The 17,291-nt window shown below is 31.9% G+C and overlaps 1 protein-coding gene across 1 annotated transcript in view; it reads right to left on the reverse strand.

Annotated features, from left to right (window-relative positions):
- Nucleotides 1-17,291, reverse strand: part of VPS13C (vacuolar protein sorting 13 homolog C) — a 166,325-nt gene that overhangs the window by 142,959 nt on the left and 6,075 nt on the right. The window contains 4 exon segments of the mRNA XM_079125610.1: nucleotides 8,203-8,304; nucleotides 9,099-9,194; nucleotides 12,285-12,327; nucleotides 14,160-14,203. Of these exon segments, the coding sequence (XP_078981736.1) occupies nucleotides 8,203-8,304; nucleotides 9,099-9,194; nucleotides 12,285-12,327; nucleotides 14,160-14,203 (285 nt within the window).

Genomic DNA, 17,291 nt, shown 5'->3' on the forward strand with positions numbered 1-17,291 from the left:
TGGATGCTACACCTCAAAACCAAAATTATTTAATGGGTTAAGGATATAAACAATGTAAGAAGAGCATAAAGTAGACATTGAACTGTATTTAAATTAGTTGTTATTCCTTTAAAATTACAAGCTCCTTTTATAGTATTTTGGCATTAAGCAACACCTGTTTTACCCAATTTCCAAAGCTTTATATTCAGTTGCCTACTAGGCATCATCTCTAATCTGAACTCTCAAGGAGGTCTCTAAATGGTCTCCTGGCCTCTAGTCTCCATCCTTACCTCCTATTAAAGGTCCTTTTGCACTACTACCAAAATGATGTTTTCTAAAATACTAATCACAGATTGTGAATCCCCTCTTCAAAATCATTTAAAGGTTCTCTGCAGTCTGCCAGATACAATAAAAAAGTATTTGCATGGCCCAAAAGGCCCTGCCATTTATCCTTGCACTAGAAACAATGAAAATACTACTTGTACTTTCCAAAACAAGCCATACTTTCTAATACCTAACACCTTTCTACACATGGTTCCCTAAACTTGGGCTGCCTTCCCTGAAGTTCTTTACCAAGCAAACTTCTGGGAGGTTTCCAAATCTCAGGTCCAGCACCGCTGCCTAATATGAAACCTTTTAAACTGCTCAAAGCAGATCTAGGGCCTGCATCTTATACAAAATTCCAATAAACAATGATTACACTACATTTGAAGCAACTGCACAATTCTCTTGCCATCAGGCAGGGATAAATTAAGGACAGGGATTAATTAATGTCTGTGCACAAAGCACACAATATTTACCTGTTCAAATGAATCAAAAACAAAAAAAAAAATCCACACTTGAACATTCTAATACAAACTCAATGTTATATGAATTTCAGAGAATATATGTGAAATTTAGCTTGAAATTTCTAATTTGTTCTTGACACCTGAAACTGCTCTATTATAAAATTAAGAATCAAATTCGAATTACAAAAATAAAGCCTGAGTTTCAGGAAGAAAATATTTAATAAAGATATAAAAGAATCTGGACAGTTCTAATATCGTGTTTTTTTTGCCTCAAGGACAGTCCCTGATTTTATTCCATTCATAAATTAAACATGCATTAAAAAACTGAGTTCTCAAATACCATTTGAAAAAGAACAAGAAAGTCAGACTAGCCCCCAAAACCATTTCATGGGGCTAGAATTGCTTTTAGAGACAGATTTTGATTCTCTTGCAGTTCTAACCTGTTATCTTTCTAGTTTCGTATTTGTTCTAGTCCTATGTTCAGTTTTTGATCTCAATGTTAGATGCACCATGTTAGACCTTTCCAAATGGTTTCAAAACTAATCTAAGCACTGTATAGCTCTTTAAAGAAAGAGTCCAATAAATCTGATGAACAGTAAATGTATAATTCTCAATCATACTCTAAAGCAGTTCCCAAACATGTTGATCTCAGGACCTTTGTTGCTTAAAATCTGAGGATTCTAAAGTGCTTTTCATTTATGTGGATTATAACTCTTGATATTTACCATACTAGAAATTAAACCCAGAAAAATTTTAAATATTTTTATTAATTCATTTAAAAACAACAAACCATTTCATGACTACATAATTATATAGTTATGAAAAATAATTTACATATTTCCAAAGAATTATAGTAAGAAAACTCACAATCACTTTACGTTCTTACAAATTCCTTTAATATCTGGCTGATTAGTTGGATTCACATACTACCTTCTGCTTTTAATCTGTTGAGGTATGTTGTTATGGTGAAGTATGTAATTAAAATCCGATTTAACTATAGATATGCAACTAGAAAAGGAAAGAGTATTTTCAGGGCCTTTTCATGTAATTATGAACATGACACCCAAATTGAACATGCGGCAGTTTCTTAAAGGTATCATGGAATATGATGGATCTTGTCAATGAATTGCTCCTCCAAATTAAAATCAATTGGCCCACCTTGCACTTTAAATGGGCCATTTACACATGCATGATTTTTTATCATTCACTGGTACTACAGAAATATTGCTTAACTAGATTACACAAATCTCTAAATATTGAATCATTTCATAACATCAAAAGTCACATTTGTTAATGTCATCACCAATCTCATCAGAAAGCCTTTAAGGACTGGGAAGTTGCCAAGCTCAAGGTAACAAATATAACTCTTCTAAAATTCTAATTTATCCTCAAAAAGCTTAAATTTTATCATTTGCAACAAATATTACCAACTGCTTTAAGCTGTCCTGTTGAAATGTCTACCACATACCCAAATCTGAATGACAGTCATTGTGCCAAGTAAAAACAGCCTTCCTAAAAAAGCAACTAGTTCAGCTCATAACTCAATCAAAAGGAACTTCTTTTCCTTAAGACAGTCAACATCCTTCTGTATACAGAGTGCTTTTATTCTCTTTTGTTGCATGGAATAATAAACAGAAATGTGCTCAAGAGTTAAAGTTCATTAATGTTAAAATTGTCCCAGTTGGAGTTGTAGCTCAGTGGTAGTGTGCTGGCCTACCACATGTGAGGCCCTGGGTTCAATCCTCAGTACCACTAAAATAAATAAATAATATAAAGGTATTGTATTCATCTAAAAAAAATTAAATTTTTCCTACTATATCAAATAAGTTTTTCAATAAAACTGACACTCTATTTTGTTTTCTTGTATACTCTGAGTGGATGGTAGTGAAGAACATAATAACTACCAGTACAGTTTAGAGTCCTTCCTGGAAGCAAGCTAAGGCAGCCAGCAATTTTATTAACCCCTGTTTCTGTATAAGCAATGCGAAGTCAGCACAGTTAAAAATCAAATAATGTCATAGAATTATTGAAAAACTGTTTCAAGAACCATTGCTCTAAAGTAAGAAAAACAGAAACAATGACAATAAAAAACTAAATTCAAATGAGGAAACAATATACACTCAGAAACTGAAAAGAGGAAATGATCATTAAGTATACATCAAGTCCTAGCCAATGAAGATATCATCAACAAAATTAACTACTGTCATTGCAGTATAACCAACATTCTGGATCTCATTTTAATCCAGGCTAATGCATCTTAAAAAAAAAAAAAAAAAAGGTGGGAGGAGGAGTGGAGGCTCAACAGATTGGATCGGGGGAATGGAGGAAAAGGAGAGGATATAGGAATGGGAAACAAAGTAGAATGAATCTGACATGACTTTCCTACGTCCATATATGAATACACAACCAGTGTACCTCCACATCATGTACAATCACAAGATTAGGAAGTCATTCTCCATGTATGTATGTCAAAATATAATCTACTGTCATGTATAACTAAAAAGAACAATTGAAAAAAAAAGAAACTGAATTATTAGTGAATTAATTAGGTTTTCCTTTATAGTGTCCCTATTCTGCTGTTTTTTAACAATACCCAGTGATTTTGTTAAGATATTTGAAAGGGTCACTGGAATTCATTTATTTTAGGGGTAGATTACTTATAAAAGGATCAAAAAACACAGTAACTGGTAGAATATAAAAAGTTGGTTCAAATAACTGCATACAAAATTAGTGTGTATCTCCATGCTATCTTTTTATATTAAAGTAACTATAAGACAACATAGTCTAACACACTTATTAAAGGGGTAGATTTGTTAGAAGGGAAACTGCTTTCAGGGTAACTCTACTGAATGCTATGAATCTGCCATGCAAATTCTTCCATTTGTCATAATAAATCTACATATTAAAGAAGTGGCTAGCTGTAGAAGTAACTCTGATAGAATGTTTAATGTTTAAAATAAGAAATACAAAACCCACTTGCCATTTATTCATGTTTAAATTAAAACAGAAAGTTCCTGAAGAGTTATATAAAGTTTAATAAATCAAAGTATTGATTTTTAAATGATTACTGTATTTGGACAATTTCCTAGTATGTAAAGGAATCCTACTATAAATCCTAACACAATCGGCCTTCACTTTGCCTTTATGAAGTTTCAAATCCCAGTATGCTGAATAGGGCAGTTAATCTAGAGGTATCTCTGGAGTTACTATGAAGGTGAATCATCAGAAATGGTATGAGCAGAAACACAGGTACTTCCTATCAAGGTTCTGAGGCTCTCCCCTCCCCGCAAAAAAAATTCATTTTATTGCTTTTTGTAAGTTTAAAAATCACTGCTATAGGAGTAGGGAACTTTTAATTCAGAAATCACTACTGTACTAGAAAACTAAATTCAAAAAGGCAATCCAAAATTGTCAGTTATAGGAAAATCAAACTGAGATTTCCAAGAGCAGTGAACCATGTTTATTTACCCATAAACAGTGCATATCCAGAATGGTACTTGACACAAGAAGACACTCAAATACTTAGTGAATGGATGAGTGAGTGGATGCAGAAGGTAGGGAAAAGGGAAGATGGTAAAGCATGAAGACATAAATTACATTTCCATATTTTTCAAAAGGATGGCACACCATCAAATGGACTTCACTAAACACAAGTATAAATAAAAATATATTTGGATATAGTTGAATATAATTAATCATGCATACCCACCAGGCTTGATGTCCTTGTAAACAAAGTTTTCCAAGCCATATATGAACTCCCCTGAATGTGCGCCTGCATCCGCATGGCAGCAATAACCAAAATGCAAAGCATTTAAAAGACACCTTTAATTTCACATGTAAGATATACCAAAACCTAATTTTGTAGAATTAGAAATCACGTAGCAAGACAAATAAAATTTAGTGACACCAAAACCATTTACTGCTAAGGAAATATTCAGTGACGCCATTCTCATTCTTTCAACATACAAACTTTATTTTCACAATATTAAATCAAAAATTCTTAATAATTAAAATTATTACTTCAAATTAAGCAAGGCAGGCAAATATCAATTATAGCTAATGTCTCTTTAAAATCTTCGACAAATTTTCAACTGAATTGTGATTTTGATTCTCTTTTTGCTTGCCAGTTAGTCCATTTATAGGAAAAAAAGAAAATATTACTGTGACACCTTTGACACTAAAGTGAAATGACTTCATCTTACTTTAGTCCCCCACTTCAGATACACTCCAGAATCCTGTATATTCATTCTTATTAATGATGGCTATATAGCATTTACCATTTCTGTCCCCAAATCTAACCTAGCCTAGACATCACTCCAAGTTTAACCTCCTAAATCACATCTCTGATCAGTGGTGCCCTAGATTTCTTTTCTTTTCTTTTCTTTCTTTTCCTTTTATCGATAGCAGAGATTGAACCCAAAGGCACTTAACCACTGGGCCACATTCCCAGCCCTTTTTAAATTTTTTTGTTTTTGTTTTTTTTGAGACAGAGCCTCACTAAGTTGCTGAGCCTGCAACCTTCCTGCCTCAGTCTCTAGAGCTACTGGAATTACAGGCATGCACCACTGCATCCAGCTCCCTAGGTTATTAAAAAAAGAAAAGGGAAAAATTACTAACTCCTCCACTGGAAACAGACTAAAGAGAGTTAAAAATACAGGATCAAGAGACAGAATGGATTCAACCCTAGCTCTACTATTCTCTCCCTATGTGACCTAGGACAAGTTATTTAACTTTCGGCTTACTCCCCTATAAAATGGAAACAATAAAAGCACCTAAATCATATAGTAGTAACTATTAAATAAGTTTATTCATATAAAACACTTGGAAGAATGATTGGAGAATATTAAGTGCTTAGTAAATGTCAGCTATCATTGTCAGTATCGTTATCATCATCATTAGGACATTTAAATCTCTTAAAATTTACCTAAACTTTGCTTGCAACCTTGTATCCAACCACACCACATCAAACTCCCAAAATGTCAGCTGTTCCCCATAAATACTCTATACTTTCCACCTTCACTATCCTCTCTCCTTTCCATAATATCAACATCTAGCTGTGTATATAACTTCACAGAATCTGCCCTGATCTCTTTGGCTGAACTCAGTATGTTCATTCTGAACTCTCATAACATTCTATCTGCACTTCTTTGATGGAACTCAACACATTATCCTTGTTATCATTATGCAAATGTCTTATATACTCAGTTAAAATGTAAGGTCCTTGACATTCAAGTCCAAGAATTTTCTAATTTTTGTGTTTCCGACAATGTGTAGAACAGACTGGCATGAGATTGTTAAAAATCACAGGATATTGCCTTAAAAATTCTAATTTTTAACCTAGCATTGTATTCCCAGACAAAACAAGTAGAAAAGTAAACACAAAGAAATTAAGCTCTGAAAGAATTGTCAAAATTATATGCAGCACATACTTCCTTAAAAGCTATTAGATGTGCTCCAGAAAAAAAGAAAGAAAAGAAAAAAAGGAGTAATTTTAGAAAAAAGGAAAGGACAAAAAACCCAATAAAAAGTGAATTAAACACAGTGGAGCAATGACGTTCATTACCAAGATGAAAACCGTACAGCTGGACTAAAAGCAACCAGTTCAGAGGGAGAACTCCAAGAAAAAAAACTGATAGGTGGAGAGAGCCAATAGATGGGTTTGGGCAACTTATGGGCTGGTAGAGTGCTTGCACAGCATGCCAGGTGCCCTGGATTCAATCCCCAGTTCAAATACACACACACACACACACACACACACACACACACACACACACACACACAGATTAAGCAAATAAAAGAGGAAGCATTTATAATTCAAGAAAAACAAAAGATTGCATAAGAAAGTAGATATAATCATAATACATCATATTGCCCAAGTAATGTAAATACTGGCTAGTAGTTGGCAAAAAAATTATGATAATTATCCATATTATAAGAAGAAGAAATTTGGGGTGAAAAGAGACAGAGACATAAACTCCTTAACAACTAATTATCTTGGAAGTCCTAGATAATTCCTTAGATTAATAAAATAGATAATGATAGAATGTTAATATTGCCAAAAATACAATTCCCTTTAAAAAGCAGGTCAGAAGAGTAGCAAAAGCTAAACACAGGACTGCCATTTCTCATCCTAAGTTTTTTGGCAAAACTATTTCATTTTTAACTGTGCATATTTGTTACTTTGATAAAATATCCCAGATATAGAATCTAACATTTGATAATCTTCTGGTTTTACCAGGAAATTAAGCTTTCCCTTTACTTTATGATATCCTTCCCAGTAAAATAAACTCACTCCAATGAAATGTTAGGACAAAATTGTTTTTACAGTTAGGCTAAATCTTCAAAAATGAAATCGCAGTTATATTTTAATTTTTTTCCATATGATATTAGGCAACACTCCATTTTAGAAAGTGAATCAAATAAAAATACTTTTTTTAGAGCAAATCCACATGAGGATTTTATTTTTACTTTCATGTGCTGCTACTTAAGATTTTAATGGTCCTCTCTCCTTCCTGAGTCCCCACATGTGTGCAATAGTGCTTTCATGCTTTTAAAATCAAGAAAGTAAAAATTAAGTCTGAAAAAAATAAGTAATAACCATTAATTAATAATGTCAAAACATAAAGCATCTAAAGGTCAAGATTGTCTTTTATCATTCACAAAACTATTATAATATGAAGATTGACCTATATCCATAGAAATTAGAAAAGAATATTGACATGCAAAGTAACTAACGTTACTATTAATTGTTAATATTTCTTAACAATTAAGTAAAAATAATCTCTCTTAACATAGTAAGAAATAAACTAGATGTCTAACAAAGTCCTCCAACTCATCACTCTACAGATTTTTTTTCCTCATCATTCTTACATTATAAATCAAAATCAAAATTTGAACCAACAACTCAGATTTCTTTCAATAAAAATAAAACTAAAACTTAAAGCAAGATAGCAATGATGATACACCCAAAGAATCAAAATTTTTTAAATATCCTAAACAATATGAAGAGAGACAGCTAGAACAAGAATGACAAGAAAAATTTTACTGAACATCATTTCACTGTAATAATGTGCTTAACCTCATTATCTTGCAAGAACACAGGTAAAAATGCACCCAAAGAAATTTTTAGGGTTTGTCCAAAAGTGCAGCAACTTATATAATTTAAAAGTCTTCTAACAGCATAGAAAAAATGACGGATTGAGAAAAGTGTGAAAAACAAACTGGCAGAGAGAAAAAATCACAGGTAAAAAGGCAATTAGTCTTAAATGTAATTCTTTAAAAGTTTATAATCAATATCTTGAGATATGATTTTAAAAGAAGATTCTTCAGAACTACAGCTTAAAAAGGCTTATGAAAGCATTCTCTTTAAAAGGAGTTAAACAGATCCAAAATATACAGGAATATTTATATTATCTAAAACATAAACTTACTGTACCTTTCTCCGCTGCTTTTTGAAGGGCTTCTTCAATTCGGGAAAGCTCTTTCTGCTTAATATCCTGCAAGGATTTTTCTTCCTTCTCAGCATCATATTTAATACCTAAAATATATAGTTAATTCACACACAAAAAAAATGGATTTAGTAAGTAGTGGGAAAATTTCAGCCTAACTGTATAAACTGTGGACAAGAATTTTTTAAATCTGAAAACACTTCTGCATTCTTTAGTTTTACAAAATGTTTAAACAAAAATGAGTCCCATTTTCTTATAAAACATATCAAAAACAAGGAAGGAGGGAAAAAATTAGAAGAAAAAAAAGACAAGAAAAAGGGGGAAAAGGTAAAAAAGTCCAAGAGAGAAACAAAAGGAAGACAGAAAATATATCAGAATATTGTATTGCCAGTTATTATCTGAGCAGTAAAAATTTTTAGTAAACCCCAAAATAATTTCATATCCACTCCTGGTATCAATAAAGATTGATAAAAAAGACTTTCAAAGTAATTCAAGAATGTGCATCAGCAATCATAAAATACATACATCCTTTTTATCTAGTTCATTTTTAAAAATTTATTACATTCTCAAATCTGCCTAATGCATCTATCTCAACAGAAGTGTTAGATGCAAAATAATTACTTACAGAGAACAGCATAATCTTTAAATGGGCTGAATTTACTCTTTTCAACAATAACAAAATATATTTTATAAACAAATGTAGCATATATACATATGTAAGATGTATGTGTATTTTGCACATGTATATGTGTGATTAGTTGATTTATATTATCTTCCAGGTTGCTAAAATATATTAGAATACTTAGCCCAATTTTTGTGCCTTAGGTAACAAAATTAATTTCATTGTGATGTTACTGAATGGTTATAACTTAAAATGACATACTTGCTCCAGGGACAACAAGCAGGTATAATCCTTCTAGGGTAGCAACAACTGCTTCTCCATAAAGGTTTTTCCAAGGAATCTTCAAAGTTAATTTATCTAAAGAAACATAATTTCAATCTTAAATCCTTATTTGACTGCTCAAGAAGATAATAAATTTCTCAATTTCCATTAAGAAAAAAATATAACAAAACTCTCCATGCATATGGTGTTTATATTGCTCAGAAAAATTTTAAAAACTCCAAGACTAAAGTTAACAAAGATATTTTCCATATACTATTACCATTATAAGTAAATATTCTTTATACTTATTCATTATAAGTAAATATGCTTTATACTCTTCAAACTTTTTGAGAGCTACTATCTCATTTAATATTACAAAACTGAAGGAAAAATGAAGCAGCTATTTTTTCAATTTTGAAAAAAAGGAAATTCAGTCCCAGAAAGGTTAAACTGATTACTTAAGTCCACACAGGTCATTAGTGAGGATGCTAGAACCAGAACTCATCTGAATATTGCATATACTATTCTATCCACAACAACAACTAAATCTCTACAGATCTACGATAAAACAAAATTTGTGCAAGATTCCAGGAGTTGAAGCAACAACACAAGAAGGGTCCCATAGAATAGATCTTTGATGGTATGTAAAATTGCTAGGACTGCAAGAGGACAGCTTTAAAGGAAAGGCATATAGTGTTATATTAATATAACTATTATTATACATAACTCAGACTGGTTATATTCCAAAAGTCTACTTAAACGTCACTTGAAAGGCATAACACATTCCTTAGAATTTTCTTTCTTAGAAACAATAGTAGTAGCACCAGGCCCTTCAGCAAAGAGTCCACAGAAACTGTCACAATGTAGATGAACTCTGGCTCTAATATTATTAACATATTTAGGGTTCTACAGGGAAAGGTGAAAAGAACAGAAAAGAGAATACAGCTAAATTTTGAAAGGGGGAAAATTCTGCCTTTGGTATCTTTCTTTTTTTCTTTCTTTATCCTTTCCCATCTCCAGTATCTCTCTTTCCAGATCTTCAGGCAGCTCCCAGTCTTCCCTCAACACTACTACCAGAATTCTGCCCAAACCTTTCCTACTCCTGAAGTTTTACATGTTCTAACATAAAGGACCTTCTGCACCATAACTGTAAAAAATAACAACATGATAAAAGCTGCAGTTCACTCAGTGCTGATGATCACAACTCTTAGCAGAAAAGAATCTGATTCTCATGCTAGTATGTGAATTACTAAGTCACTTACACTACCAGAATCACTGGTATTTTTAAATGAAGATGGTCAAAGTACAAAGACTTATAAACAATATAAAAAGATGAAAAGGAAATAAAATCATGCTATGTAAAGTGGGATATTCTGGTCACCTGGATAGCTACATAAGCAAGCTGGTTTTACCTGGAAAATCTATTCCCAGGGTTAAAATATCAAATTATTTCTGCATTTAGATTTTCTTTTCTCTTCAGCTTGTAAACCTGGTGAGTTTTTTAACTGGCTCCCAGGTCAGGGGAGTTTAGAGGCAATACTATTATACTTTTGGGTCACTTCTAGGGTCACTTATGATTTTATGCTGAGAATTACATACATTTACAACTGATACAATTTGTAATTATCTCATAATCTTGTAACAATTTATTTAACTGCCTTCTCCTAACCATCAGACTGAAATAGTGGGATATGCCCCTTTAAAAATCGACAGCTGATGCATAATGTTCTAACCTGAGCAGAAATTCAAAAACTAATATAAATGCTCTGTAAATCAAGAAAAAGGATTAGTATGCTTTGCATCCTTATATGTAATGGGTCTCTTATAACTGAGCAATTCTGGAGAAGTTATTAAATTCTTATAATACTTTAGAAGCTAAAAGAACATATTTTGAACCACTAGAAAACCTCCTTCAACATATAAATCTAATTGTAAGAATATAGTAAATAATGCAAAATTTCTTTAGTCTATTATAACTTATCCAATATGCTGGAAAAAAACAATTTCACTGTATGTCCTAATTTTAGACCTCCACAACTTCCCTGAAGACAAAGACATCATCTTCATCCTTGACTCTCCCACAGTTACTTGCTTATACATGTATACAGCATGTTTTCATAAGTATTTCAAAGGATGAATGAATGGTTACAACATCTACACTCTAGGATTTCAATAAAGCACACAGGGCTACAACAATACTTCTAGAGCACTGCTGAACAAGACAACCTTAGTCAGCAGTACTTAACAAACAACAAAAAGATGGCACATGTCCCGCAGATACTTTCAATTTCAGGTAATGACTTCTATTACAAATGACAAAAGCAAACACATGTTCCTTTATATTAAAAGGATACATAGAAATTATGTAAAATGGACCCAAACCATTGTATCCATGTAACTGGTAAGAGATGATAAGAGTATAAAAGAGAAAGTCTTTCTAGAATTCAGAATACTGAATCAAGAATAGAAGCAATGTGGTATAACAGCAGGGTGCTATAGGTAGGAGAAGGATATAAGTGAAAATTATAACAAGTAAGCTATTTAAGGTTGTAATTTATGTATATATTTACATATAAAAAGATACACTTTTTTAAGTAAAAAAAATCAGGTAGTATGGACTAGTTGGGAGAACTCTTTGAATTAAATTTCTTGTTAAAAACTTTCTTCTACAAAGATATGTGTTGAGAATCAATGGTCTTAGTCTATGAATGTAACTGCAAAGAAGGAAACTTTGTACTTACCAAAATATATCCTCCATACCACACTGCTGCATAATATATTAAGTGAAAATGGTTGAACAAACTTGAGGGAAATAAGCTATATTTTAAAGTTTATTTAACAGAATTTGCAAATTATTCTCTCACATAGAAAGAAAAAACACACAAAATGTGGTTATCAGTTCTGAAAATGAAGATATATTTTGTGCAGTGGCATCAAAGACTGAAGAGCATGACTGCAGTTCACATATCCTTCCATTTTAGAAGGTAATTTTCCACCTTTTTAAAATACTGAAGTATGTAGATATTACATACAATATATAGGTTCAGAATTCTAAAATTAGGATAAACAAAAAATCTCTCATGCTTTTTCATCAAGTTAAAAAAATATTTCTTAGATTAAATAGCACATGCAAAATAAAGAACTAAAAAGACTAAGAATAATTCAAATGAAGAATAAAGTACTTACCAATTTGGCCAGCCTTGACTTTAAAAGGAACATCCAATTCACTCTTCAGAAGGAAGAAAAAATGTAAATGACAGATTAATAAGCAGTCCAAAAATAAATTTTGTATCATCATTTAAATACACTCACCTGGAAAGAATAAAAACAATTCTCTAATGACTCACAAAATGTATGTTTTATTGACAAAGAGTTTTATTAAACTATGACTTGCAAAATTATAGCAGGAGAAGTGGAAAAGAGTTTGTAGTTATATAAAGTAATTGGATAAACTGGTTACTTGTTCTAATATATCAAATGGAAATTCAATGAACTTAAATACAGGGACAATATTCATCCAAAATGCTAGAACAAGAAAAGGAATAGAGTACTTTCACATAAATTAGTTGGGTACAATAATTAAAATTAAACATTTCTGAAAATAAATTAAACAATTTTTAAAGAAAAGGTATATTCCCAACATATCATTTACCAAATAGCACTTCCTGTATGCTACAGACAAATATAAACCAGTAATAAGAGATTTTCACTTAGATTTTGAACTACTAGAAAGTTCAAATAACTTTATACACAGTATTTATAAATAATAACTGACATTCTTCATGACCACCTGAGTCTTCAGAATTACTAAAAATTTAAACCAGTCAGTGCAGACTTCCCAATAGGCAATATCTTAATATATGGGAGTAATATGGAAATGTGGCCATAGAAATACAGAACTTTATGATACAATTTACTAAAATATCATTTTACCTGACCATCTGATTACCTGAGCACTCTACATGAACAGGAACTGAAAAAAATTCTAATCATTTTTAACAGAAAATCTTTTTTAGACCAAAAAGCAAACAAAAACCCTTCAATGGCAATAGGAGTAACTCTGCCCTCCCAGAAAACAGAAAAGATAAATTCAAGGGAATTTACTCCATACAGGATACAAACCATAAACTACTTACTTCTAAAACTGATTGCATGCTCATTTTTAGCCTCCTAAAATAACTTTTACACCAAATAAATGTAAAGAACCTATATCCAAAGTTAAAACTTCATCAATCTGGTTAAACTGGGAAAGCGGTCTAGTTTGAATTAATGTAGAATATAAATCACAAAATATTTAATTTAATTATATCCAAAATGCAATTCGGACTAACACAATGTTGGATTTATCTTCTAAGTATGTGATATATACCCTGTCCCCACAATTCCATTTATATTTATGTTCTTATGAAACAATGCCAAAAAGTGACAAAAAATAAGTTTTTTCTAAGCTCTAGCAATAAAATTTTAAGTTCTAAATTTTTAGATAAAATTTTAAAAGTTGTGACATGCCATACAAAGAGGGAAAAGAAAATTTAAAACTATTTTGAACATCTAATGTGTTCCAGGCTGTACTGCTCATCTTATTCAAGCCACAAAGAAACAGATATAAGCTAAATATAAACCTAATGGGGAAGAAGGTAAGTCTCGGTTTTAGCTAACAGAAAGTGATGCAAAGTACAAGAAGTAGAGTAAAAATCCTATTTTACCTCTCAACATTACCATAACAACAGAAGACTAGAGAAACTGTTAAAAATCATGCCCTTATTTACCTGAAAAATGTGTAAAGATAAATATTTCTGTAAAAAAAAATGCAGACTTGAAAAGCTATATAGTCAAGTCAAGGAAAAGCATTGTATTTTTGAAAAGATAGTAGTATATTAATCACTAGGGAAAAACTTCTAAATCTTTAATCTCAAATTTTCCAATGAGAGTTAAATAATTAATCTTGCTTTGAGTGACTCAATCCTTTATCTTGTACATGGTCCAGATGCCTAGTAACCAAAGGTTTCTAAGAGCTTACCAAATTAAATTATTTATTAGCATAGTTTAAAACAAACTTACCAGAGCATTCTCTTTTATCTGTAGATTATCTAAAGCCACATTACCTGTAAAAGAAAAAAGAAAAAAATACAACATTAAAATACCAATTAACATAACCTGCCATGACAAAGTACCAAACACTAATAAAATAATGCTAAGAGTTAAGATTACATGGCAAAGAAGGGACCTAAAGATCCAAGTGCCCAATGAGGAAGAATAAATCATAATACATCTGTACTAAAAAGCAAAAAAAAAAAAAAAAAAAATTGTAGAAAGACATGGGAAGATGTTTCAAAATATTAAGGTTTTTAAAAGAACACAGATGATCCAATTTTAGAAGTTTATACAGACACTCGTGCATGTACACAGTACCCACAAACAAAAACAAGTGTTAAAAAAGACACCACAATGCTCATTTCTATATAATAAAGCTCGTTTTCTATGTACTTGCAGTTTTCAAATTTTCTAAAATAAATTGCTAAAAACAAATAAAGGAAGATGAGGAGGTCAGAAACCTCATGAATGGGTAGAAAAAACTACAGCATTATTAACAGGAAGGAAGGGGAAAGAATAGAGGCAGTCAGGCATGTTCTATAATAGCCTAAAGAGAAATTAAATCTTGAAACAAGGTCCTAACTTCAAGGTCATAGAGGTGGAGTCACTGGGAAAACTGATTTTAGAGGTAAAACTGGCAGGATATCATTGTTGCCCAAAAACTGAAATGACTGTGGAACACTGACGTGTTAGGCGGTTGCAGGGGAAAAAAAAATCCTTGTAAGTATTAACAATGCTCCAAAATTTCACAAAGTGGACAACAATTTCATGGTTTAATTCTGTTACATGATGAATTACACTGAACTGAAATTGGTAACTCTATTCAACCAACAGAAGGGATCTACACAAGTACCACTGAACATTTGAAGCCATTCAAACTCAACAAGATCAAAGGTCCATGTGGAGACTTTCAAATCTGCTTGAGTTTTTGACTGTTCTACTCAGGGACTCCCAAATGGTGACTCAAGTGCCACCAGAAATATTTAGAAGTCATCTGCATTAAAGATGAAATTTTTACAACACTTGTTAAAGCACTAACATAATATGTGTAAAAATACAAATGTCCTTATAAAAAGATGGCTGTTTCGCCAGGTGAGGTGGTGCACACCTATAATCCCAGTGGCTCAGGAGGCTGAGGCAGGAGGATTGCAAGTTCAAATTCAGCCTCAGCAACTTATCAAGGCCCTAAGCAACTTAGCAAAACCCCATCTCAAAATAAAAAATTAAAAGGTCTGGGGATGTGGCTCAGTGATTGAGTGCACCTGGATTCAATCCCTCCTGCCAAAGAAACAAACAAAAACAAAAGACAGCTATTTGCATTGCAGTGAACTTTGGTTCTTTGATAAAGCAATAAGTGGTATTTAAGATGGAGAATGCTGAATGTGACAATATGGTTAACAAAGTTAAACATGTATATTTAGAAAGACTAACATTATAAATGATTATCACTGGGAAGTGAGATTAAGGATGGCTTTTTTAGTGGTTTTCATTATTTTCTAGTTTTTATAATAATCAGATATTACTTTTATGTGAAATTATTATACAAATTATAATAAGGGAAATGGGGAAATAAAACAAATTCTAATATCAATATATCAATATTTTTATATAAATTTCCCTACCTCTAATATCCACAGACATATAAAAATAACAGAGAACTATCAATTTTGCGGTCTAGAGTCTAACAAACAAATGCATACTTCCTCTCTGAAAAATATCAATGTTATCTAACAAACAGTAACTATAACAATATCATTCTATAAGTTATTTGCACTGAAGGAGGAGCTGCTAGTCCTAAAACAAAGAGAAGGGAGGAACAGCAGCAGATTTCAGACTAACACCAGCTCTGGCCTATAGGGGTAAAAGTGCATTCATTCCTTCAACCAGCAGATGAGTGCCCTACGTAGGCAAGGCACTGTCTAGCAAGTGTACCACACTACATGTTCCTCTGACAGTAACAGTTTCATGCATATCTTATGAATGCTAAAAACTCCAACTAAATAAAAATAATTTATAGTATGGTTAAAACAGACCTCCCCAAATAACCATTTTAAATTTAGCTGAACATTGAGAAATGATTTAGTTTTCCTTCAAGATAACCTAATAATTCCACACACATACAAGTAACCTTACTGCTTGAAGCCAGATCACTGGAACTAAGAACACACAGTAGTCATAGCAAGCTCCTGAAAAACTAAAGAAAGAATAAATATCCGTGCTTAATCTTAAGGGGGAAAAAAAAACAGACATGATGACTAATAATTGGAGATAAATACACTCGACTCTGCCAGCAAGGAAAGCACTAAAGCCAATCTCACAGTCAGACGGATCTTAAATCTCAATCCATTCAAAGAGACTAAGGAGATGGACAACATGGGAAGCACTGTGAAGTGGCCTCCTATGCTGGATTGTCAGGTCCAAACCAGGAGAGTAAGGAACAGGTACATTCTGAGCTTCAGAGAAGACTCCACACAATTCTCAGGAATAAACTACAAACATTTGGATGAACACAACTATTGGAAAGTTACACATAAAGTGTCAAAGTCAATCTTGAAGAAGTACCCTAAAACAGTGAATCCTGAATCAAAACTTATCTAATAATCTTTGTTAATGAACCAGAAGATGGAAGTGAAAGTAAATTCATTAAATTAGCAAATGACACCAAGGGTTAATCATCTAAAAAACAAAGACACAAAATAAGAAATACTTGCTAAATTACAGAAAACAACAAAGGTAGTATATTTACGAATAAAAATTAAATGAAGCTGACATAATATGAACAACTTTGCCTAAATCCAAGAATGGTTTTGAAAACACATAATTGCCAATAAAATAAATGTAAAAAATATAGTGCTGATATTAAATGCCTCCAGCTAAAAATAATCCTTCTGAACTTTCACAGAAGTTTAGGTTATATCATTCTTATGTAAATCTCTAACCTAATTATGAACTTCTTACTAATTTTCCTCATAGTAGGCACTTAATAAATACTGACTCAACTGATTTAGGATGCATATAATACTGGGGTGGAAATAATTACAATAAAAACATAAACATATTTAAGAAAACACTTTCAGATCTGTTACATTACTGAATCCT

This window comes from Sciurus vulgaris (genome assembly GCF_902686455.1).
Source record: "Sciurus vulgaris genome assembly, chromosome: 2".
NCBI lineage: Eukaryota > Metazoa > Chordata > Mammalia > Rodentia > Sciuridae > Sciurus > Sciurus vulgaris.